At 44.5% G+C, this 25,293-nt stretch overlaps 2 protein-coding genes across 2 annotated transcripts; both read left to right on the top strand.

Moving 5' to 3' along the window:
- The first annotated feature begins 1,193 nt into the window (after positions 1 to 1,193).
- Positions 1,194 to 16,756, top strand: LOC123867087. The gene is made up of 6 exons (XM_045908961.1): positions 1,194 to 1,897; positions 2,163 to 2,574; positions 2,897 to 4,324; positions 5,308 to 6,474; positions 16,171 to 16,314; positions 16,705 to 16,756. Exons 1-6 carry the CDS (start codon positions 1,771 to 1,773, stop codon positions 16,754 to 16,756), a joined length of 3,330 nt encoding a protein of 1,109 aa, XP_045764917.1. The 5' UTR covers positions 1,194 to 1,770.
- A 2,006-nt stretch (positions 16,757 to 18,762) lies between these two features.
- Positions 18,763 to 24,143, top strand: LOC123879074 (signal transducing adapter molecule 1). The gene is made up of 3 exons (XM_045926630.1): positions 18,763 to 19,171; positions 21,569 to 22,342; positions 23,550 to 24,143. Exons 1-3 carry the CDS (start codon positions 19,129 to 19,131, stop codon positions 23,918 to 23,920), a joined length of 1,188 nt encoding a protein of 395 aa, XP_045782586.1. The 5' UTR covers positions 18,763 to 19,128; the 3' UTR covers positions 23,921 to 24,143.
- Positions 24,144 to 25,293: the final 1,150 nt, after the last annotated feature.

Raw genomic sequence — 25,293 nt, 5'->3', positions numbered from 1 at the left:
TGAGTTTGCAACAAAGCACCAAGTTTACTTTCAACAGTAGGTACATTTAAGGCCCATCAAAAACATTTCATGTTAGACTCATAAATTTTTCACTGTTATAAAAATATGAGATCTCTAAAATAGATCGGAACCCCTAGCCGAGCTTCGCTTTGTGCTGCCCCTGAGGCCTATCCCACGTCCAAAGTATATACATAGCTCCTAAGTGCACTTGACTGTATCACATTTGTAACAATAAATAACTTTACTTATAAGCTCTGATTCTACAAATTCTACATCTTGGTAAAAAAAGTAAGGATTGACCGTTTAATGTTCGTGGAATTTTTATCACACGTTTATATAACACGTAAGCCCGGATTATAGCTTGTGCCGCAATCACGAAATGGTCGCACATTACAATTTAATTCTATTTAATGTAGCTTACAAACTATTCCTTATGGACTAAAAGAGAGTCCCATGGGCAGCAAAAATCAAAGCTCAGCTAGCGCTCTATTAGAGATCTCACAACTTTCTAACAGTGGAAGCACCTATTAACAAATGGGCCACTTTTTGTCCCGGCAAATCAAAGAGTTCCCAGGGGATTTTGAAAAATGTAAATGAACGCGGACGAAGTCGCGGGCATCAGCTAGTAAGCTATAAAGCCAAGTGCGACCACGTGCAACCTATCCTAGACTTGCAGCTGAGCACTACGCGCTAGCTACACCTACGTCCTATTTACAGACGTGACGTGGGTCCTGTCCCGTGGGAGGCGGGAGCACCCGGGCAGTTCCTGGAGCTCGACCACCAATGCCGCGAGGAAAGGGGTCACAACACGCGTTTCACACCAGTTTTCACCCCAGCACTGAATATTAAAATTGCACCACACTATATAGGTAATAAGTTACCTAACACAGCGCCCGGTAAAACCGACTGTGGTGTTTGTGGCACTGAATGTAACAAACATGGCCTGTAGGTATATTTTATAAGTTTAATAAACAAAAATAAAAATGATAATTCTGAAAATGCCGGAGATAGTAGCTAATTTTGTCGGCGGAGTTCACACTGCGCAGTCCGCTCACAGCAGACGCTACAGCAGGAAGTAGAAGTACGAGCAGAGGAATCAGGAAAGTGTCAAAGTTCCTCGTTCTACTGCGGAACCCCAACGAGCCGACGCGCACCGCGCACCGCGCACCGCACACCGCACACCGCACGCCGCGATAACTAACACCACTAATTAACGAACCGCAAAGTTTAGGTTGATCGATACCGTCGATACCTACGCACTACGTCGCCTTCGCGCTAATTGTTATTGCGATTGTAATTTCAACAGATCTTGTCATAAAGCACAGTTCTACGACCCACGTACAACTGTGCATAAAGGCCATAGATAAAGGCACTACAAATTTTCAAAGGAAGATTCTAGCAGAAATTTCTTTATATCGAATTTTAGTTTTTTCTTTAAGGATTTATGCTATGACAGTTTCTAAATGCCATCAGCTTTAGATTCCCTGCAGCATCAGGATTCAGCTTGGATAAGATCTCCAAAGGAAGATTATTAAACAGTTTTGGCGCCGTAGCTGTAAAATGTCTACTCGTAAATCTAGGTGTTCTTTGGGAACTGAATAATTATCTGCAGTAGTATGCAGATACGCGTGCGAAGCTTGTAGTGCCCGCCGCGTCACGTCCTCGCAGCATCCACAGTAAACAGGAAAACGTGGCGACGTCGATAGCCGCCGCGATCCGTAGTCAGTGGTCAGTGCGCGACCGACGCGTGTGCTTCTGTCCACGCGAAGCATGTGGAGCGCGTGGTGCGCGCTGCTGCTGCTGGCGGGCGTGCGCAGCGAGCACTGCGCGGCGCTGCGTGGCGCTTGGCAGCTCCGCCTGGGCGAGCTGAGTGCTGCGAGACCGCCGCGGATCGAGGGTAACTACTGCGCGTGTGCTGCTGTCCACGCGAAGCATGTGCTGCGCGCTGCTGCTGCTCTTTACACCAAATACCAAAGTTTCAGATCTATTATAACTCAATTCGTCTAAGAGAGCTGTGACACGCGGACAGACAGACAGACAGCTGTATCATAATACTATGAGCTGCACAAATCACTATCACGCCATGTTACAACTTCAAATTGGAGCACTAGTTTTGCGCTCACTCACCTGTGTAGCGAGTGCTCACTGCCGGCGTGTTGCAGAGCGCAGCCTGTTCGTGGATGGCACCGCGCTCACGGTGCAGGTGTGGGGCGCGGGCGGCGCGGAGCGCGCGGCGGCCGCGGCGCAGCTGGCGGTTCTGAGCGGCGCACTCGGATACCGCGCGCGCCTGCGCCCCGAGCGCGCCGACCTGTGTCGCCTGGCGCGCCTCGAGCGCGCGGACCTTGCGGCCGTGGCGCCGGCGGCGGCGTGGCCGGAGCGCGGCCGCTGCGGCGCGGCGCGCGCGTGGGCGCTTGATGAGCTCACGTCGCTGGCGGAGGGCGCGCGCGCGGCGGCGGACGCGGCGCCGCTGCTGCTGGCGCACGTGCCCGACGCCGCCTGCGCCGCGCGCGCTGCGCTGTGGCCCTTCTACGCGCGCGTCACCGACGAGACCAGGGACTGCGCCTTCCTGCTGAGGTAACTACTCTATGAGGTCTGTGCGAGTCGATATTGTGGAGGAGTCCCGAATCGTCCCTCCTGCAACTGCAGCTTACTGCTCCGAGCGGCAAACTGAGAAACCGTCCAGTATCTTGGACTAAGAATTGATAATAAAATTAATAGGTAATTGATCACCATAGAAGTGGAGTATTATTACTGGTTAAACTTCTTGTGGTTCATTGTTGCCACTCCCACCATTTAAATAGTTTGAATCTGGAACTTTACTGTAAAATTTTACTGGGAGTTTTAGAGTTTCATTTGGGAGTTCGTTTTACCTGGGGTCATTTTTTGATTCGAACAGCGATGACCATTTCGTGGTGCTAGCGCGGAACGACAGCACCTCCGCCGACGGCGACGACGCGCGCGCGCTGGCCCAGCTGCAGCGCCGCGCCACCGCGCGCCTCGCGCTGCGCGTGCACCGCACCGATCCCACCTTCCGCAGGAGCCTCTTGCAGTACCGCCGGAATGGCAGCGCCTTCCTGTTCGTCGACGACGACATCTGGGGCGACGACCCGCTCGTGGTGCGCGTGCAGCCGCCACCCTGCGCGCCCGCGGCCGCCGCCGCCGCCTGCGCGCCCGCGCTGCGCGCCGCCCCAGCCGTGCGCATCGGCAACGGCGTCTTCATGCACGCCTACGCGCCGGCCATCGCGCGCGTCGTCAGCGTGCTGGACTTCTCGCCCGCCGACCTGCGCACCATCCTGGCCTACGAGACCGAGCCATCGCCCGACACGGCGGCGCCGAACATCACGGAGGCGGCCTGCCGCTGGGCGCTGGAGACCGTCGACTTCCTCTTCGATAGAATCGTTAAAAACAAGGATAAAGCTAATGCGACCGTTTACACTGTCGCCGTTTATCCGTGCGGCGACGACCCCGACGCGGCGGCGCACAAGGCCGCCGCGCACTACCTGCGCGACCCCGTGCTGTGGGACGAGACGCGCGTGGACGTGCACTACGCCTTCGAGGCGCTGAACTGCTCCGACGAGCGCGCGCTGGCGGACGCGGTCTGGCGGCGCGCGCGCGAGCGGCGCACGTGCGCGGTGGTGGCTTGGAGCGCGGCGCCGGGCGTGCGCGCGGCGGCCGCGGTGGCGGCACGCACTGGCCTTCCGCTGCTGCTGGTGGGCGCCGCGCCCGCGTCTTCCGACGCCGCGCGTGCGCCCTCGGGCCGGCTCGTGGACCTGGCGCGCGCGTACCGGTGGCTGTTCGAGTTGTGCGGGTGGTCGCGCGTCGCCGTGCTGTCCGACGGCTCGGCGTACTCGCACAGCTTCACCGCGGCGCTGCTGGCGGGGCGCGAGCTCACTCACCGCGCCTACGCGCTCGACGCGGACGGCGTGGTGAACGCGCTGCGCGAGCTGCACGCGGACGACGCGCGCGTGGTCGTCGTGAACGCGGCGTGGCCGCTGGCCGAAGCCGTGCTGTGCGAGGCTCGGCGGCGGGGGTCGGCGGCGCGGCGCGTGTGGCTGGTGCGCGAGGCCCGCGCGCCCGCGTGCGCTGGTGGCTGGGCCGGCTTGCGCGTGCTGTCGCTGGGCATGTCGTGGCGCGGCGGCGAGGCGCGCGGCGGCCGGGTGGACCTGAGAGAGGGGCTGCGCGGCGCCGCGTGGGGGCGCGGCGACGCGCTCGGGCCGCCGCTCACCGCGGCGCTGGTGGACGCGCTGATGCAGATCACGCTCGCATTCGATAAGTTCCTGCGGGAACGACCCTCGCAGAGATATGATCTTCGCGGAAGTGTCTCGTGAGTGACGTCATTTATTTTTCCTTTGTTGACTAAAAAAGAATCAAGTCGCTTGTTATGAGTTTTAGTTAAGTACATATTTTATTTATTTACAGTCTTAATGAAAAGTATATATAACACAATTTTATTCTTTTATTAGGGTTCCGTACCTCAAAAGGAAAAACGGAACCCTTATAGGATGATTTTGTTGTCCGTCTGTCTGGCCGTCCGACCGCTCGTCCGACCGTCCATCCGTCCGTCCGTCCGTCCGTCGTGTCTCTCTTATAGCACAAGTGAAGGAATAAATCTGAAAACCGTTTTGTTACAGAAACACACAGAAAAAAAAGTTAAAGTGCTTTAATTTTCAAAGTAAGATAACTATACCAAGTGCGGTATCATATGAAAGGGCTTTACTTGTACATTCTAAACAGATTTTTATTTATTTTTAAGCATAATAGTTTTTGATTTATCGTGTAAAAAGTCGGACCCGAGTACGGAACCCTCGGTGCGTGAGTCTGACTCGCACTTGGCCGGTTTTTTTATACTGAAAAGCTAAAGAATGCAAAAATAAAGGGGTCTAGGCTCCGAATATCATTTTGTCCCAATCGGTGTCGAGACCCTTGGTCCGTGGGGTCTAGCGTTATAAGGCTTTTTAAGGTCGACATCACCGAGGTCGAGACCGAAGCATGGCAGCTACCTCGGACAAACAATAATTACTCCCGTATTCACAAACGTTAGAATGATCTGATTGTGGAACCTACACTATGCGTTCGAGCGCACTGTGAGACCTCATAGTTACGTTTGTGAATACGGCCGTTAGTCTAACTGTTCAAAGGGGGAACGCTGCCAATCGTTGGAATCTTGCCTTTAGGGACTCCTTTTAATAATATATTTTAGTTATTATATTAAGTATAATTAGGTATTTATTTTTTAAGGTTTTTAGTTTTAGGTTCATTGCTTTAATAAAAGTTAAAGCATTAACATAAACTTTATTCTTACTACAGAGATCTAACTAGATATTTGGACGAGTTGAACGAGACGGGTGTCGCAGGAACCCTGCAGAGCGACGACTACGCCCTGAGGGACCCCGCCGTGTACGTCGAGCAGTGGGCCGACGGGCGCGGCCGCACCGTCGCCGTGTGGCGCGTCTCGCGCGGCGCCGTGCGCCAGGAGTGGCCCGCGGGCGCGCCCGCCTGCGCGGCGCCCGCGCCCGACCGGCCCGCCTGCGCCACCGCGCGCGCGGGCGACGCCTTCGCGCCGCGCTGCCTCGACGCGCCGCTGTTCGCGAGCGCGGCCTTCCTAATGCTGGGCGCCCTAGCGCTGGGGGCCGCGCGGCGCGCGCGCTTGGCGCGCCGGCGGAGGCGCGAGAGCGCGTGGCAGCGGCGCCTGGAGGAACAGCGGCGGCGCGCGGCCGCGGCGCTGGGCGCGTTCCTCGTGGAGCGCGGCGCCATCCGGCTGCTACACGAGATCGGCTCGGGCTGCTACGGGCGCGTGCACTGCGCCGAGCTGCGCCGGCCCGGCGGCGCCACGCTGCTGGTGGCGGCCAAGGAGCCGCGCGCGGACGCCGCGCCGGCCGAGGAGGGTGCGCTGCTGCGCGAGGCTGTGCTGCTGGCGCCGCTGGCGCACGCGCACGTGGTGCGGCTGGTGGGAGTGTGCGTGGCGGACGGGCCGCCCACGCTGCTGTTGGAGCACGCGCGCCACCTGGACCTGCAGCGCTACCTGGCGGAGCGGCGCGCGCGCGCGGCGGCGGGTGCGTGCCGCGAGCTGGCGCCGCGCGCGCTGACGCGGCTGGCGCGGCAGGCGGCGGGCGCGCTGCGCTACCTGGTGGCGCGGCGGCTGGTGCACCGCGACGTGCGCGCCGCCAACTGCCTGGTGGACGCGCGGCGCGCGCTCAAGCTGGCGGACTTCGGGCTGGCGCGCGCGCTGGGCGCGGCCGAGCCGGAGTACGCGACGACGCGGCGCGGGCTGTTCCCCGTGCTGTGGATGGCGCCCGAGAGCCTGACGCGCGGCGTGTTCTCGCCCGCCAGCGACGTGTGGGCGCTGGGCGTGCTGCTGCTGGAGCTGGCCACGCTGGGCGCGCGCCCCTACGGCAGCTGGCCGCCCGCCGCCGTGCTGCGCTTCGTGGCGGCCGGCGGACACCCGCCGCTGCCGCCGGACCTCTGCCCCGACACGTACGCTCCCCTCTGTCTCTTTGTCACACTCGATTGCTTCAGTAACTTTCAGTCAATTACTGAAGCTGTGGACGTGATAAGAGATTGGTCGTGCAAGTCCAGCAAACAATTAATAATAACTATCGACGTACGTATAGCCTATTCATTTTTTTTTTTTTTATTCTATTATTTTTAAGGGGCTTTTATAGGTGTCCTATATGCCAGCCCCATCGGTACAATCTAAATTAAAATTAAACTAGATATATACCTAAAACTACAACAATTTGAGAGAATCACTAACAAATTCATACACTTTCATTACCGAAACGCTCAAAGGTTTGTTTAAAATACAGTTGAAAATTACCAATATTCATAAAATTTAAATTTAGTTCACACATTAGTGTTTCTCTCAAATTGTGATTCCGAACACATGCCAGTAGCAAGTGTGAGACATCATCTACGTTACCACATACTTCACAATTGGGAGAATCCCTTTTCCTCATTAAATATTTAAACTTGCCTAACGGCACGTGTCCAGATATAAGTCTAAATGCTATAACTAACTTATTTCTACTAATTTTACTATTTACAAACTCTGGCAGTTCCATTGCATAATGTTTAAAGTGCACCTATTGTTGCAGCTATCCATTGTGAAATATACTAAAGAAATTTTTCAGCATGTCATTATCATTCATCAATCCAACTACTAGCATTTTAATCTCCTCTATGATAACTTTAAAAATTAATTTCATTTTATTCTCCAAACTTGTTTGTGAAAAGCACACATCCTTAATTTTTAATAGCAACCTTACAAAGTCAAATCTCTTATGTCTTTTCTCATATTCTTCTCTATTTTCTCCTTGGCGTCTTTCTCTTTCTGTGTTTTCAGCTATATATTCTGTATCACCAACTACACGTTCTACCTTACTTCCTTTTTTCTTCCTTTTTTTTTCTTTCTGTGACCCAGTCTGTACCGTCTCAATATTCTCCATTTCTATTTCACTATCTGATGACTCTTCTTTCTTCTCATTATGAATTTCAGCTTCAGTAACTAGAACATCTCTATAAGTCTTATTCAAATTCGTCTCATTATAATTTACGTTACGATTGTTGAATTCTTCATTTGTTTCGTTCATATTATAACGCTGACGTCTATCACTTAATTTCTTTTTATTATAATATATAAGCAAAGCCTGTCGATATTTACAGTTTTCCTCACACATAATCTTCCTGATCTTCTTTTCTTTGAGAAATACTGGACAGGACATTCTTTCAAGTGCCATATGATTCCCATTGCAGTTAATGCAAGAATATATCTTGGTCTCACAATTTGAGTGTTGTTCTCCACATTTTGGGCAAAAATCCTTCTTTCTTGGACAAAATTTCTTTGTGTGGCCATAGCGCCAGCAGGAAGAGCACTGCGTGACAGGAAATGTGAATGGTTCCACCTTAAATCTGCACCCGTATATCAGTATATACGAGGGTAAGGTAGGACTCTTAAAACACACCCTTACTGACTCACTCTCAATCCAGTCACCATTTTCTAAACATCTCCTTAATCTCTTAATGGATAAAATTTCGAATTCACTTTCAAAACTCGCGAGCATTTCTTCCTCTTGAACATCTAAATCAATATTTCGTACTACACCGAATATCATTTGCAACCCCTCTGTTAATTGACATCTATAATCTGCTTCCGCAAACCTTTTATTGCTTAGTAGTTTATGAGCATTTTCTTTGTCACCAAACTCTATCAAAACTTTAAAAGGACTTTTATATTTAATACTCAATATGCTTAGTATATTTTCTGATCGTAATAGTTTCGCTAGTGCCATTTGTTTAGGCAAAATTTCCTTTGACGTAACACTCACCTCAATCTTCTCATTTTCTTGTGTTTGTCCCATCTCGATGTCATCATTCAAATCACTACTACCCGACTTGCGTACAGCGATACGTTTGGTACGCCGCCGCGTTACCATTGTAAATCCTTCTTCGTCAATACTCGCGCCGCTACTGTCACGCAAACTTTTTTCCCGTTGCCTTTTTTCGCATCGTACATTTTCGTCAAATTCATTTTCATACGAAATATAACGTTCGCACTCCATTTCCTTACTAAATTCACTCATATTCCCATTTTATTATTTTGGTGTGGGTAAACAAAAAACTTTTATCAATTATTGAGAAAGCGCCCGCTCCAAACCAGTGCGTTCGCACGAATGAGCCTATTCATGGTGTTTTTGCATCGTGCATCGACGTGACGGATTAAGACTACATGATGCCCTAAGCAATCCATGCCTGTGGGCCTCCCTATCCGTATGTCAACTAGAATCGGTCTTTAAACCTTTACCGCCTAAAAACATTAGTTTTTTGTAAAATAAGATGAGGAGATGTAACGTACTTTAAAAGTGGAGTAGGTGCGACAACAATAAAAACCAAAGCATAATTTATTTATTTATTGAAATGCGCCTTGCGGCTTTCGGAGGCATTCGTATGTCGAATGCACAAGCGGGCAGCGAGTCGGTAAGCTGGAGTGGGGTTATGACTCATAGGGCGGACTCTATGTCAACTTAAAACGCGCGAATTTTCAAATTAGTCCTAGAAACTTTTTTTGGTGTGGTTTTTGGTGACGTGAGAGTGAGACGTGATGCCCTAAGGACGGTTTTTGTGTGTTTCTTCTGGTGCCCCCTCAGACGTGATGCCCTAGGCAATTGCTTAATTTGATTATGGGTTAATCCGTCACTGTGCATCGTGCATGACCTTGGCGGGACGTCCAGCAAGATGGACCGTGTATAAAGCGCTTAATAATAGTGGACCGACATCACTGGAATCTAAATAAATTGATAATTATTTTAAAGAGGGGGAAAATTGAGGGTTTGAAATTTCAAATTAAGGTTAAGGTCAAACAAATCACTGAATATTGAGTGAGACAGATCTTCGTAATGTTAAATAAGGAATTCCATCTACACGCACGAAACGTTTTGCGTCTTCATTCCTCATACGCATGGCTAAGGTTTGGAATACTCTTCCGCGATCTGTGTTTCCTACCAATTACAATCCGGGTATCTTTACTATCTAGAGAGTTGGCGCTAGTGTCGCCACATAAACAATAGTCTCCATGTACAAAGTGATAAATAAAATAAAAACAGTGATTATTAGTCAACAAAAAGTGTAAAAACAGTTAGACCATGACATAATCTACTAGCAAAACTGTTATCCAAACAAAAGCAGTGAAAATAAAGTTAATATTTGACGAAAACTGTACGAAAGTGATCATTCCTTAATTTCAAGAATTACAGTGTTATGTCGTAAACAGTGCCTTAATAATAACAATAAACAAGTTTACAGTTATCAATATATCGCTCAAAACTTATAAGTGTAAATAAAAGTTTCCGAAATTAAACGAATGCAATAAATATTTTTCAAATGACCGTTAAGAATTTAGTTCTGACACTCTTGTATTGTGAATCATAATTTTAAATCTACCTTATTTCTGACCATTATGTTAACCCCACCTAGCGAACGAAGACCTAACTACATCACTAGATCCTGAAAACCAGTAATGAGTAAAGTAATTACCCAGTTTGCTGATAGATGGACCTGTCAATCACTGTACAGACGAATGAATAGTACAGACAAAGTGATTCGAAACTATTACGTAGAGTTTAATCAGACATTACTTATTTATTTATTAATTTATTAAAAAAAAAATACTTAAAAAAAAGTAAAAAAAAAGAGAAAAGGAAAATAAGTAAAAAAAAAAACGGAAGAAAAAGTAAGGTTTGTTCCAACCTACTGGTCTTTAAGAAAATCAACAAGTTTTTCGTCACTCTTATTAAGGTTACGTTGGTGTAGTGGTAACATCGAGTGAAATTCAAAGATGTCTACTAGATCGAAGCGGAGGATGAACTGCGCAGTGTGCACTCACACCATTAAAGTTAAGGAATACCTTGAGTGTGTTAGTTGCAATAACTCGTTTGATTTGAAATGCGCCAGCGTCACTTTAAAAAGATACAACACAATGACAACGGAAAAGAGACTCAACTGGAAATGTCACAAATGCAGAAAAACTCCAACACAGGCTGAAACTATAGATGCTTCAAACATGCTAAAATTACTGTGCAATGTGACATATTAGACAAAACTTCTATAAATGATAATTTACACAGTAATATCGCTTCAAAATTTACAAAATTACATAACCAATCACTGGATAATATTACATGTAGCTCAATGGAAGATATACACTTTTCATCTTTAAAGGATGTCAGTACTTGTAGTCTCCCAGACCTCTCTTCAGTCGATAACTCGCAAGTTTTAGACCTTAAACAAGATATAGTAGGACTATCTACCCAGTTAGAAAGTGCCCATGAAGAAATTGAAAAACTAAATATAGAAAACTCAAATCTGAGAAAGTTAGTTGAAGACCACGAAAAACAAATAAAATATCTAAAAACCATATTAAATGACGGAACAACCTCTGGCAATATAACACCAATACGCACGAAGAAAAAGAAATCAAAACACGCATCTTCAATGCAGACACCTACACAAAATACGCCAACCTCTAATGCTCTACGAAAATCGTTCTCTACACCTAAGATACAAAATATAACTATGGATATAACCACGCCATCGGTATTACACAAACCGACAGAAATAATACCCCCGAAAATGGAAATCACAACAGCAATATCGTTAGAATCAACGACCAATGAGGGATTCGTCCTAAATAATAATGTCCAAAAAAAAAGTACAGGACGAAAAATTTATATCATAGGAAGTCAACAATGCAAAAACTTGTCAACAGCGCTCATTGAGTCGAGAATTAATAATCCTTATGAGAAATATACTATTCAAGCATTCACCAAGCCTGATGCATCGACTGGAGAAATTCTCAAATTGTGCGACTTATACGATCTTTCATGCAACGACAAATTAATACTTACGGTAGGCGAAAATGACAGTGATCCAATAAAGATCTCTTCTGACTTATATGCTAAGATAAACTCTCTACCACAAGTTCAGATTATTGTAACAAGTGTAATTTTTAGTAAATATCTAAATGAACGAAAACTTAACAACATGTTGCGGCTAATTTGTAACAAATTTCCTAATTCTACTTTTGTTAACTTGAATAAAAACATTTATGGCAATAATGCGCTATCTAATATGTGCCTTAAAATTAACTTTATGATTGACCAAATTGACTATAATAAAACATTTTTGAACTTTAAAAAACTTAAGCCTGGCGGTAATAATAATGTGGGGGAAAATACACCAAATACAAGATTTAATAAACATTCTCCACAGAAAGGAACTATTCCTTATTATTTCAAAAAGGTAACTCGGGACATAAGTGCAAAAACAGAACACACCATGACTACTACTCAGGACTCGGTAAAGAAGGGAACTATTTCTGAAGCTGACGATAGCAAATATAACAAGTTACAGTTTTTTCTTGCCAACAGCTAACAATTGTACATCAATCTGTAAAGTCCTGCATCAAAATGTTGCTGGGTTTCTGGCAAAAAAGGATTTTATAGAAATAATGATTGAGGAATTAAAAAACCCAGAGATATTGTGTTTTACTGAGACTTTCATTCCTAAAGGACATGAAAGCAATCTAAAACTTAATGACTATATATTAGCATCACATTATTCTAGAATAAAAAAAAGGGGCGGTGTTTGTATTTTGACATCGAAAGAAATTGTATCAAAAAACTTAGAATATTTACATAGTTTAAGTGAATCCGAAACATTTGAATGTTGTGGTATAGAAGTAGTGGACAAAAATCTATTTGTTATCTGTGTCTATCGAACACCTAGTTCCGATGTTAACGTCTTTTTAAAAAAATTGAGGGCAATACTTCAGAAATACTGCAAAAAAAATAGAAATATTATTATAGCAGGCGATTTCAATATAAATACATTGCATTGCAACAAAGTTTCTGAAGAATTGCAGCAACTCGCTCAAAACTTTAACTTTAAACTACATATAAACTTACCAACTAGAAAAAATACGTGCATTGACCATATTCTAAGTAACATTGACGGAGCCTTAGGTACATTACACCATCATGATATTTCGGATCATAACACAGCGCAACTATTAAGCTTCACATTTGACAACATTAAAAAAAAAATATCAAGGTTCAGGTACAAACGAAATTACAGTAATCATAATATTAATATGTTTAAAAATCACCTACAAAGTTTGTCATTCAGAGAGATCTTTGAAGAACAAAATTTAAACACAGCGTTTAATAACTTTCATTCCCTAATAACTGTATTATATAAACTTTGTTTTCCTAGACTAAAAATAAGTGTACAGAATAGTGGAAAGCAAAAATGGTTAACAAAAGGGATTCGAATAAGCTGTAAGAAAAAAAGAGCATTAAGATATTTAACTTTTAAAAAAAATGACGACAACATTAAGAGTAAGTATACTAGCTATGCAAAAACATTAAAATATTGTATCACAACGGCAAGAAAATTGACTAATACTAAATATATAGCAAACAGTAAAAATATATGCTATGCCACCTGGAAAATTATTAAAAATGAGACAAAAAGTGACAACAAAGACACATGTGTAGAATCAATATCTGTAAATAACAATAAAATTACTAATGCTAAAGATATAGCAAATAGTTTTAATGACTTCTGGATAAATTTGACAAATAATAGTGATAAAACCTTTAAAACACAAGCTTCTAAATCCAAAATAAACAGTAAAATAAACCAAAATAAAACAGGAGCTAGTTTATTTCTTACTCCTATATCTGAAAATGAAATGATAAAACTAATACAATCATTACGCAACACTAAATCAGTAGGTTATGATGAAATTATTACAAAAATCATTAAAACATGTGTATATGAACTTGTACCAGTTTTGACACACTTAGTTAATCTATCTTTTGTAAACGGCGAATTTCCCGATGCTCTCAAAATATCAGTAGTAAAACCATTACATAAAAAAGATGATAGAAAGAATCTCAATAACTACCGTCCAATTACACTTGTCCCTATTTTCTCAAAAATCTTCGAAAAAGCAATGTATGATCGACTATCGAAATTTCTTACAAAAAATAATATAATTAACAAACAGCAATTTGGATTTCAAAAGAACAAGTCTACTACCCTAGCTGCATTCCAATTAACTAACAAAATATCAGAATACATAGATTCTAAAAAACCCACATGTGTCGTATTCTTTGATATGAGTAAAGCTTTCGATTTCGTTTCGCACAGCATCCTCTTAAACAAGTTAGAGCAAAATGGAATCAGAGAACCAGCACTTAGCTGGATAGAATCATACCTAAAAAATCGCAAGCAATGTGTGGAAATAAATTCTATTAACAATAGTGGTACTATAATTCCCCAACGTTCTGACTTTAAACTTAACAGATTTGGTGTTCCGCAAGGAAGCGTCCTTGGACCATTACTATTTTTGACCTACATTAATGACCTACCTTGTGTGACTAAAAATGATTGCTATTTATTTGCGGATGACATATCTATAGTCGTGACAGGTAATAATAATGCTGAAATTAATAAATATGAAAAAGACATCAATGATGAAATAAATACTATCGTGAACTGGCTAAACGATAATAACCTACAAGTAAATATCAACAAGACTTCCTACATGCAATTCAGTATAAGTAACAGATCGAATAACTTCAGTCTTAATATAAAATATAATGATTATCAAATTGAAGAAGCACTGCATACTAAGTTCCTAGGATTACTATTAGATAAAAATCTTAAGTGGAAGGAACATGTTGACATGGTATGCAAAAAGATTAATCGATATGTTTACGTGCTTTATAGATTGCGTAAAACGGCCTTACCAAATACGGTTCTTGCAGCTTATCATGGATACGTTGCGTCCGTCCTCCGATACGGATTGATATTGTGGGGAAACTCTAGTGAAGCTAATAGGGCGTTTATAGCACAAAAGAGGTGTGTAAGGGCTATGACAGGAGCCTTCTACTTAGACTCCTGTCGACCATTATTTCAACAATTACACATTCTCCCACTCCCGTCTATGTATATATTTGATATTTGTGTATTTGTTAAACAACACGAATATCTGTTTAGCAAAGCACGTGATATTTATCCGAGGAACTCAAGAAATAGGGATCGACTAGTAACAACATATAGAGCCAATAATGCAGCATACCGAAAGTGTAGTCATGCCATGTGCATAAAAATATATAATAAACTACCCCCAGGCTTACGTCAGTTAACTTCTTTAGCACGTTTCAAAAAAGATCTTTTTTCGTGGTTGATAAATAAATGTTTTTATTCAATAAATGACATGTTGGCACTGTAAAATAATATAGGTATAATAATAATTTTATTGTGACATAATATTAATTTTTAACATATTTTAATTTTTGACATTGTACTATTTGACCAATTAATTATTATATTAATTACTATATTTGCATGCCAGAAATGGTGAATACATTGGACTCATTTTATGCTCTTTGTACAACTTTTTTTACCTGTATTCAGCAAATAAAGAATATGATTATGATTATGATTATGATTATTTAAAACAAGAGTGAATAGGCACCTTCTAGGTAAACGCGTCCCATCTTAGACCACATCATCACTTTCCATCAGGTGTGATTGTGGTCAAGCGCTTACCTATAGTGAATGAAAAAAAAAACGAGTTGGGAAAAAAATTTCGCAATGGCGGGAAAAATGAATCAGTTTTCATGCGCGCGCATCTTAGTAATGGCGATCGGCCATAGACTAAAGAATGAGGATTTTTTTTTTGGCTTTTTGTGGATAACGTTTTAGTCACGAACAAAATGGGGAATTTCAAGTTTTTTTATTACAGAAAAAACGAAAGTTATGTTTGAGTGAAAGTTTTATTTATTAAACACTTACAAGTTGAAATTAACTATTTAAATACGAAGTTGCATGAAATGAGCAAGCAATAGGTAAATTAATTTATTTGTAGTTAGTTACTATTGAACTTTTTTGTATCGAAACTTTTTTAAGAACAAATCAATTCAACCAATAAAATTAGACTACGTCTGTGGTGGCGTTTGCTGGCGCGCGTGTTGTGACTTTTTGGAGTGTTTTTATGTTAGAAGTGGCCGGTTTTTGTGTTCTGCTGTGTTTGTTGGTGGTGGAACTGACTGGGAAGCGCTCTAAAGAGGCGCCACGTGTATGTCGGCGGGCGCCGGCACAGACGAAGTCCATACTTATACAAATAGTTTCCCTAACTTGTAAATATGTAACTACAAACTTGACATTGGCTAATCAGTGTAAAGCCAGACGAGAGAAAAAAAAACCAATAAAATTAAAAAAAAAAAACTCTATACCTACCTCACTTGTGAATAATAGTAATGAAAAAGTCACAGTTTGATTATAGGTGTCATTATGTGCCTATTTGCGGTGAAATTAAAGCCATTTTATGAGCAAGTGTGTTGAAAAACATGTTACTCAAGTGGTCTTCGTAAAAAGACAAAGGAACTGCACTTTGACAGAAAGCTGTAACATTTTATGTTCGGTAGGCGCATCGATGGTAGGCTGCGGTACCCGCTTTCTAAATTGAATAAAAAATAAAATAAACTTCTACGACATCAACGACACCTGTACCTGCATATATCAACGTCACCACTTTAACGTAACACAATGAAATGTTTTGTAGCGACGTTAACCGTTTGGATTAAGATACACCCATTGTTGCAGGCGCGAAGTGGTGCTGTCGTGCTGGCAGCGCGCGCCCGAGCGGCGCCCGAGCGCGGCGCGCGTGGCCGACGCGCTGGCCGCGCGCCCCGCCGCCGTGCGCGCCGCCTTCCTGCCGCCGCTGCCGCCGCCGCTGCCGCCGCCGCTGCCGCCGCCGCTGCCGCCGCCGCTGCCGCCGCCGCTGCCGCCGCCGCTGCCGCCGCCGCTGCCGCCGCCGCTGCCGCCCGACGCGACGCCCGACGCGATGGGAGACGAAATCTAGAACGTCAAAATTTATAGTGTTTGTTATAAATTACCTGATTGAAAATAATGCTCATTATATTATTATCATCAAAAAATTATTTAGCAGAGTTATATACTTACCTGCATCACCTCAAGGGTTACTGATATTAAGTCGGGTGGGCATAATATTCATTTCAATAGTTTTTGGAGGAGCAGATAGGTAACTACTGCCAGTGTCGCAATTAAAATGTCATAAGCCTTCGTATTAGTTTACAAATTGCAAAAAACCAAATTAAATTTGAATTTCGCGGGCAGGCCCGTCTCATGCCCCTTAAACCAAGAATCGCCTCCATTAGCCGAGCCTTAAGCCGCATTTTCATTAGGGGACATTTGTTGCCCGACTCTGTCGCTCGACGCGAAATTTACGCATCCCATGCGACGTCGTCCGACGTCGCATAAACATAAGAAACAGACTTTCCACTGAAACGCTAAACTGGCCTACTTTTTACAAAAAGTAGCATAAAAAATCAACGAACCTTCGCTAGAGCACCTTAAAATTTTTAACAAACCTATGTACTTATAAGTTTCATTTGCCTGGCTGAAATTAATGAAAATGAATAAATCCCACCAAAAACATTTCATGTAAAAAGGTAGCCAAGACTCACAAGTTCATAATGTTTTCACTGTTAAAAAGTTATGAGATCTCTAATAGAGCCAAGCCCCTAGCTGAGCTTAGATTTGTGCTGGCCATGGGACCTATCCGAAGTCCAAAGTAATGTAGCTCTTAAATGTTCTTGACTGTATCACATTTATAACAATAAATAACAAATCACTCTACTTACAAGCTCTGATTCTACAAACCCTACATCTTGGTAAAAAAAGGACGGCTTGGCCGTTTAAAGTTCGTAAAACTATTACATGACATAACATATTTTAAGGCATTAAGGAATAGTTTGTTCGACAATTACTAATTTGTATTGTACTTCGTGATGGTCGCAGAAGCTATTCCGGGCTTAAATGTCATTTCAGATAAAAAATCCACGAACTGTTAGATATTTGGTATATTTGGTAAATTTGCTGAGGACACCTTATACTGAAAATTTCAGCTTTCTAGCGTCATCCAGACCGCAGTTATGACGGGTCGAAAATACGGCGAAACACTTCGAGAAAAAGGTACGTAGCGCCCCGGCAGCCGTTTGGCTCGTCTTGGCGGGGGCACTGCCGTGCCCCCTGATTGTTTAACAAAACACTCATTTTATTTAGTTACTAGTTTTTTGGCACGTAAGCGCGTAACTACGTCATTTTATCATATATGTATACTTATTTCTATTTTAATATATTTGTGTAACTACCATTTTACATATTATATGCTGCTTTTAGCCAATCACGTTATGAATAGTTTGCCTTCACATATATATTTTTCTAAATTTTACTATAAGATAACTACCCTACTCCCTTCATTTTACTCGAAAAAAAAAAGTACGTAGATCTACGAACTTTTCATCCGAAATTTTTACTAAATCTACGTCTTTTTCACTGTGGTCTACGTCTTTTTAAAAATTCGAGTTGGCAACACTGGACCTTCGTGTCCCTCGACAGTCGCTGGACAGGCTTTGAGCAGTGAGAACGGATGTCGCTTGGTGTTCCACTGCAGTGAACAACACTACTTCCTCGGGCGACATACTGATCACGACTGGCCAATGAAAACGAGTTAGGTATATGTCGCGGGATATTGTCCCACAACTTTTACAGAAACAACTACGAGAATGTCGAGCGACAAGTATCTGCGACACGTCGCCTAGTGAAAATGCGCCTTAATACTTCATAGTTACTTCAATCTCTAGTTGAACATTTAGGTACTCTATAATTTGAACATGATTTCAACAATAAAAGATGACTAGGCTCCAAAGAGGTAGAACCCAGAGCCGTAAAACCTAACGCCACTTGGGAAAATAATGACAGGACTGACGTGGCCAGAATTCACACTTTGTTCAAGCCTTGTTCACACCGAGATTTATTTGCTGGCATCTTGGGCTGACATCCTTTTTTTTTTTTTTTCTATAAATCTGGCTTTACTCTGATTAGCCAATGTCAAGTTTGTGATATTTTCAAGTTATTGAATTTATGTGATATTTACAAGTATGGACTCCGTCTGTGCCGGCGCCCGCCGACATACGCGCGGCGCCCATTTAGAGCGCTTCCCAGTCAGTCCCACCACCAAAAAACACCAACTAACACAAAAACCAGCCACTCTTAACAAAAAAAAAACACTCCAAACAAGCACAGCACGCGCGCCAGCAAACGCCATCACAGACGAAGTCCCAACATCCTTTGTTTTACAACAGTACGTCCTCTGTCACTGTCATTGTCAAGTGTCAATGTCATTCAAAACTCAATCAAGTGACAATTCATGGCCAATTCCAAAAGATCCTTTGAATTTTGAAACAAAGACCAAAGTATTAGTAGTAGTAATCAATAACATAACAACATTGTGATCTGTGAAGATCTAGAAAATTAATAAACCATTGAATTTCTTGCCTTGCTTGAAAACGATCTTGCCCAATGGACGAAACATGATTATAAACAATTAACCAAAGACAAAGTGAAAAGATAACGTGTAACAAAGGAGAGTTTTGCGTGTCAGTTGTTGTTTGAGCGAGTAAAGTGATAACTTGATTAGTGATCGCCATCTTCCAGTGTGTTGTGTCACCGCGCGGAGGGCAATCGGCGGAGGCAGCGATGGGCATCTTCGGCACGTCTTCGCCGTTCGACCAGGACGTGGGTACGTGCAGCTCCTCGCTTGATTAGTGATCGCCATCTTCCAGTGTGTTGTGTCACATGTATGTAGGTATGTTGTAAATATCTCACATGTCTTGTTGCAACTGTAAGTAAAGTGTGCACAAAGCCACAATGCACTGTATAGACTATACAGCTCATCCTGAGTGGCGGAGGAGTAGCATCTCAAGTTTCTGGAGCTGACAGTTTGTACATTGATGCTTTACAAGAACATGTAATCACCTCAAGTGTATCAGTTAGTCATTTCATGTTGTAGTATCTGGTCAGTAGGTACTTTAGAGATATTGTGAAATGTATGAATCAAGCTATGGTAATGTTTACAAGAGTTAGGAGTCACACTGTTACAGCATGGGGTGTGACTCGCCGGCCACCTCCGCCTGACAGTTCCGTGTCACACCATGCTCCTTGAATGCAGGATGATGTTCTGGAAGCCACCGAGACTATGACGCCCATTTAGATTCAGTTGACGATTCAGAAGCATTTGTTGTTAGACTTATTTGTTTGATTTAGAAAATATTTCTATTTATTACTCAAAACTCTGTAGTATATGTAATGTGAATGTAGTGTGTCCATGGCCTGCTGTGCTGGCATGCTTCACTGAGCTGAGAGCCGCCATGCTTCACTGAGCTGAGGGCCGGCATGCTTCACTGAGCTGAGAGCTGGCATGCTTCACTGAGCTGAGAGCTGGCATGCTGGGTTCAGACCCGCTTCCAATGTCAGCACTATGAACTATCCATCTTGAATCTAATGACTATGAATCGGTCTTAGGGAATTTTAATTTAATTGTATGGAATTTTTATAATGTTTGACTAGTTTTGATGTTCAAATGTTTCCCTTCAAATTAATTCAAACTTCATAGCTTTAGTTAAATGTATTTGTGCTTTTGTAAATTTTAATAAATGTGATTTGTCTGCTGAGAAGATGCATCCAATAGAACCATACCCACAGTGGTAGGAGCGATCCTATGTAGAAGATAGAAATTTGACTCGCCCCACAGTTTCATTTTAGTCTGCTAAATGCTCTAGATCGCTAAGGCCCAGTACTTACCTGATTATTTAATAGTTTTTAGTACATTATCTGCATCCTTATTATAAACTAGCTGATGCCCGCAGCTTCGCCCGCGTGGATTGGTCAGATCCCCTGCAGCACCAGGATTGAGGAGTTGGACTCCAAATTTTTTATGAAACAATGTCGCAAAGTTCCTCTATCGATTAAAAAAGAAATGACGCAAATCAGTTCAGAAATCTCGGAGATTTCGGTGTACATAGGTAGAAAAACACAACTCCCTTTTTGAAAGTCGGTTAAAAAAGTAGCCCTGATCAATTCTCTACTTGTCTGTGAAAATCCCGTCAAAATCGGTTCAGCCGTTCCCAAGATAAGCCTTTTCAAACAGACAGACAGACAGACGGACAAAAATTTTAAAAACGTGTGATTCAGTTATAGTATTGTTCAAATAACCATATGACCTTAATATGCGGTAGTTATTTCGAAATTACAGACAGACACTCCAATTTTATTTATTAGTATAGATTATTATGTTTAAAAATAAAACCCTTCAATTTAAAAACATGTTTTACTTTTTTTTATTTGCAAGTTTTTAGTCTTTTATTTAGTTACTTAATATTTCTCATTCTATTTATTATATATTTATTCTATCTAGGTTATTTAGCGTCCCATCATTACAAGGTTTCTTTCCCGTTAGTTTGTTACAATTTAAATCCAGTAATGCACCATTTTGTTGTGGCAGCCATCTTGGATTTGATATTTTTATCCCTCTCCACGGAAAGAAGTTGTATAGCGCTCTCTCTGTTATGTAATCCCACGCAAATTGATAGCGGCTACAATCTCAGTGGGCGTTAACCCTTCAAGCCAACTAATCACTAACATGTTCCGCGTTCCGCACTGCACAGTTCTGCTTAGCTTCCTCTCAGGTTAATTGCCCAAGCGATATGCTGGCCACACATGCAGCACAGCAAGAACTTCTCCATTGTTGATTGAATTTTCACAAGAAAATAAATCAAAACAAAATTACAAGTGTTTATGTCTTCAACTGTACATACTCCGTGATTTCATGAGATAAACTATTGTGTGACAGTAGCTCTAGCTAGTAATAAAGGAACATACGTTACAACTCTATCGGCTATCACTTATTGCCAGATTTCATACAAAAATGCCCATGGTCCTTTGGCATACAGAAATTCACCAAGAAAGGGTTTTTGAAAATTCAATCCTCAATTTGATTGAAATTTGTGCAGACCACGTGGACAAGGTCGCGGGTATAAATTAGTATGAAATATATCAAGTAACACTACTGCTTCCCTTAGACCGAGTCTGACTTTGATAATATCGACAGAGACAATAATATGATGTTACTGGTCCGCAGAGCGCGCCACCAGCGAGAACAACACCAGCGAGGAGTGGGGCCTGATCCTGGAGATCTGCGACCGCGCGGGCGCCAGCGCGGCCGCCGCGCGCGACTGCCTGCGCGCCGTGCTGCGCCGCCTGGGCCACGCCGACCCGCACGTGCAGGTGCACGCCGCCACGCTGCTGGACGCGTGCGTGGCCAACTGCGGCCGCGCCTTCCACCTCGAGGTGGCGTCGCGCGACTTCGAGGCCGAGTTCCGCCGCCTCCTGGCGCGCGCGCAGCCGCCCGTGCAGGCGCGTCTGCGCGCGCTGCTGCGCAAGTGGGCCGACGGCGAGTTCCGCGACGACCCGCAGCTCGACCTCATCCCCACGCTGCACGCGCGCCTGCAGGCCGAGGCGGGCGCGGCGCCCGTCGCCGCACCCGCCGCCCCCGCCCCCGCCGCCGCCGCCGCGCCCGCCGCTGACGCGCGCGAGCAGGAGGAGCTGGCGCGCGCCATCGCGCTGTCCCTGCGCGAGGCGGGCGCCGCGCCGGCCGCGCTGTACCCGCGCATGGACGCCGCGCCGCCCGCCGCGCCGCCCGCCGCCCCACCCGCCGCGCCGCCCGCCGCGCGGCAGGTGCGCGCGCTGTACGACTTCGAGGCGGCCGAGGACAACGAGCTGACGTTCGCGGCCGGCGAGATCGTGCACGTGACGGAGAGCAGCGACCCCAACTGGTGGAAGGGGCGCACGGAGCGCGGCGAGGGGCTGTTCCCCGCCAACTTCGTCACGGCCGACCTGGCCGACCCGCCGCCCGGTGAGTACTATACGACGTGCACGTGACGGAGAGCAGCGACCCCAACTGGTGGAAGGGGCGCACGGAGCGCGGCGAGGGGCTGTTCCCCGCCAACTTCGTCACGGCCGACCTGGCCGACCCGCCGCCCGGTGAGTACTATACGACGTGCACGTGACGGAGAGCAGCGACCCCAACTGGTGGAAGGAGCAAACTGACAACCTTGACGGCCACCCATTCCTTTATTTTTTTAGATAAAAAACAATAAAAATGTATTAGTATTTAGTACTGTACTCAATTGGCTCTTGATAATGATATTCCATATGCTAGGGTAAGATTTTTTTTTTTTTTATGTATGGGAGCCCCCTTGAAAATAATTGAATTTCTAATTTATTATTCGATTTTGGGTCAATATTAATTTAACACCTAATGCCGAATCTTCAGGTGTTTAACTCATTTCATCTAGCAACTAGAGACCCGCTACATACTGACCGACAGACAGATAGCAGAGTGAATTAGTATAGGGATCCGTCGTACCAAAGAAAACTCTATATAGCTACTCTTTAGAGTAGTGTATATGTTTGTCCACAGCAACCGCCCTGTGCAACTAGCACACAGATAATGCCCTCTACTTCATCCAAATGAATTTGTTTTTTATAAGTATATTGATAAATATAAAAGATATCGTCGTATCCTACGCCGAATAACGCCACTGTTGCAAAAGGCCTACTTTTCAGGACAAGCATTTTTGTGTTTTATTTGAATACATGTAAGCAATCTTATAGTTCACAATGCTGGTAAGGTTTTTAGCGTTATTATAAAGGGCTCTTCTTCAATTGCAAGCATTAAAATTATGAGGACTTTATTCCACGGAACCAAATCGTTTCCATTGGATCATAAATGCGGTTGTGTCCTTTTTCGTCTGAAAATGCGATCATGAAAGCATTAAAAGCTGTTATAAAAACAGCCACAAATGCCATAGTGGCATAATTCCACAGAGTTGTGCCCCATTGGTTGGTATAAATGTTAGATTGAATTACAACTAAATTAAATATTACCTAAATATTTATATTATAAAATATATTATATTGTCATATCCGCTTGTGGCCGACTCCGCGCATGAGCTTTGCCTGATCGGTGGTCACAGTGCGACACTGCGACCGTGGAGGCTGTTCTCGTCGGATCTTTTACGCTAGTACGTGCGTGTGGTAACGACGGTCGCTCTGTGCAGAGGCGGTGGCGGCGGCGGCGCCGGCCGGCAAGAGCGTGCAGTTCAGCGAGCCCGAGCCGCCGGGCGGCATCGACGAGGCGGCCGTGGACGCGGCGCTGGCGGCGCTACACGACGCCGACCCCGCCGGGCCCGACGCGCCGGGCCTGGCCGCGCTGGAGGCGCGCGCCGCCGCCGTCGGCCCGCCCGTGGACGCGGCGCTGGAGCGCGCCGACCGCCGCCACGCGCGCCTCACGCAGCTCAGCGCCGACCTGGTGGACGCGCTCAACCTCTACCACGACCTGATGCGTGAGCCGCCGCGCGCGCTCTACGCGCCGCCGCCCTTCCTGCCGCCCGGCCACGCGCCGCCCGGCCACGCGCCGCCGCGCTGCTAGCGCCGCGGGACGCCGTGCGCCCGCCGTGGACGCGGCGCTGGAGCGCGCCGACCGCCGCCACGCGCGCCTCACGCAGCTCAGCGCCGTGGGACGCCGTGTGCCCGCCGTGGACGCGCCACCGCGGGACACCGTGGACGCGCCGCCGCGCTGCTAGCACTCCTAAGCATTGCCTAAACATAATATTATACAATACATGTCAAATATCTAGATTATTAATATATAAATTATTATTGTAAAATATTGGTTCTTCGTTTCATTTCTGTCCACACAAAGATTTTCGACCACTCACTCGTCGTATGCTACGAATAACGACACTGGTGAATGCTAGTCGGTCCTCAAAAGGCCTACTTTTCAGGACTGACGCATTTTTGTGTTTTATTTTAATATTTAATACGTGTCTGCGATCTTATAGTTTACAATGTTGTCGTTCGACTGGACGAGCGTTCGTTCGTTGGTGATATATATACGATTCGACTAGCGAATGCGTGGTCGACTACACGTTGGCCGTTTAATAACTTTTAACGTTTAATATGTTATGTCATGTAATAGTTTTACGAACATTAAACGGCCAAGCCGTACTTTTTTTACCAAGATATAGGGTTTGTAGAATCAGAGCTTGTAAGTAGAGTGATTTGTTATTTATTGTTATAAATGTGATATAGTCAAGAACATTTAAGAGCTATATTACTTTGGACTTGGGATAGGTCCCATGGCCAGCACAAATCTAAGCTCAGCTAGGGGCTTGGCTCTACTAGAGATCTCATAACTTTTTAACAGTGAAAACATTATGAACTTGTGAGTCTTGGCTAACTTTTTACATGAAATGTTTTTGGTGGGATTTCATTTCTTTTTGGCAGGTGCCCTAAATTTTTTTTGGATCTATTTCTTGTAGGTACATCATTTTCATGGCCCACTCTCTATCGTTACCTCTTTTTTTAAAAGCTTTTATTCAACTTGCAATGTACTCGTATGTAAGTATGTTTGTTCGGGTGGAATCTTGCAACTCAATTTTGAAGCAGATATACCAAATTTCAGTCTTTTAGGACTTCAGGAAACACAGATACTTGGTACGTTTGATAAATCTGCCACGGACATCTTATCATATAAACTTTAGTATTCGAGCAACAGATTTTACAGATATGCATCTCATATACGAGGGGATGAAGGGGGACCCGATTTCTTAATTTATCTGTTGTTCATAATTCTTGAAATTCCTACTTAATGCCAAATTTCAGTCTTCTAGGACTTCAGAAAGTACCCTAGAATTTGTGACTAGAGGTTTTGAATGTCGATAAATCTGAAACTATAAAAGCTAGACAATTGATACTCAATATGTTTAATGAATCTGCCAAGGACATCTTATCCTGAAAATA

This window comes from Maniola jurtina, chromosome 1 (assembly GCF_905333055.1).
Source record: "Maniola jurtina chromosome 1, ilManJurt1.1, whole genome shotgun sequence".
Lineage (NCBI taxonomy): Eukaryota > Metazoa > Arthropoda > Insecta > Lepidoptera > Nymphalidae > Maniola > Maniola jurtina.
The sequence above is the reverse complement of the archived record's forward strand: the minus strand, read 5'-3'. Positions and strand labels throughout refer to the sequence as shown.